Raw genomic sequence first — 766 nt, 5'->3', positions numbered from 1 at the left:
GGTCCGGGTGGGTGGGTGGGCCGCCCGGCCTGTGAGGAGGGGGGCGGGGGTTCTGGGGCTCCGGCCGGCCCTCCCCTGCCCGCTTCCTGCCTCGGCCCCTCCCGATCTTCCCTCTCTGGCCTCAGGGATGTACTCCTGCCCCTGCTACTACTGCCCCAACCGGGCCGGCGCCTCCGGGCGGCCCTCCTTCGTCATCGGCATCGACCTGCGGTCCGGAGCCACGCCTTCCGACCACTGGATCAAACGGGGCACCGCTCTGCTGATGAGCCTGGACACCTGAACGCCAGACGCCTCCCCAGCCCCCCAGCCCCACCCCCCCACAGAACTTCTCCCTTCCTCCCCGTTAGGTAAAATTTAAATAAAGCTATTTTGTTTACTGTTCTCTGGGCGTTGACAAGATGTGTACGTCACACTGCAAACCTGCGGCACGGGCCTGGGCTGTGATCACCTTTGTGCTGTCTTGGGGGGGGTCGGGGTGCAAGTTTGTCACTCTCTCCTTTTCTCCCCCTCCCGGAATACCGGAGCCAGGGGGTAACCCTATGAAACTGGCAAAAGGAAGTAATTCGGGGGTTGAATTGCAGGCTCTAATCTGGGAGAACCAGGTATGGGCAAAAGGAAGTAATTCGGGGGTTGAATTGCAGGCTCTAATCTGGGAGAACCAGGTATGATTCCCCACTCCTCCACTTGCAGCTGCTGGATGACCTTGGGCAAGCCATAGTTCACTCAGAGCTGTTCTCTCAAGGGCAGTTCTCGGGAGAGCTCTCTC

The 766-nt window shown here is 60.7% G+C and overlaps 1 protein-coding gene across 1 annotated transcript in view; it reads left to right on the top strand.

Moving 5' to 3' along the window:
• Positions 1-300, top strand: part of DNAH2 (dynein, axonemal, heavy chain 2) — a 151,604-nt gene extending 151,304 nt beyond the window's left edge. The window contains 1 exon segment of the mRNA XM_015422403.1: positions 126-300. Within this exon segment, the coding sequence (XP_015277889.1) occupies positions 126-280 (155 nt within the window). The 3' untranslated portion in view covers positions 281-300.
• Positions 301-766: the final 466 nt, after the last annotated feature.

Source organism: Gekko japonicus, unplaced genomic scaffold (genome assembly GCF_001447785.1).
Source record: "Gekko japonicus isolate JY-2015 unplaced genomic scaffold, Gekko_japonicus_V1.1 scaffold1082, whole genome shotgun sequence".
In the NCBI taxonomy this organism is placed as follows: Eukaryota; Metazoa; Chordata; class Lepidosauria; order Squamata; family Gekkonidae; genus Gekko; species Gekko japonicus.
The sequence above is the reverse complement of the archived record's forward strand: the minus strand, read 5'-3'. Positions and strand labels throughout refer to the sequence as shown.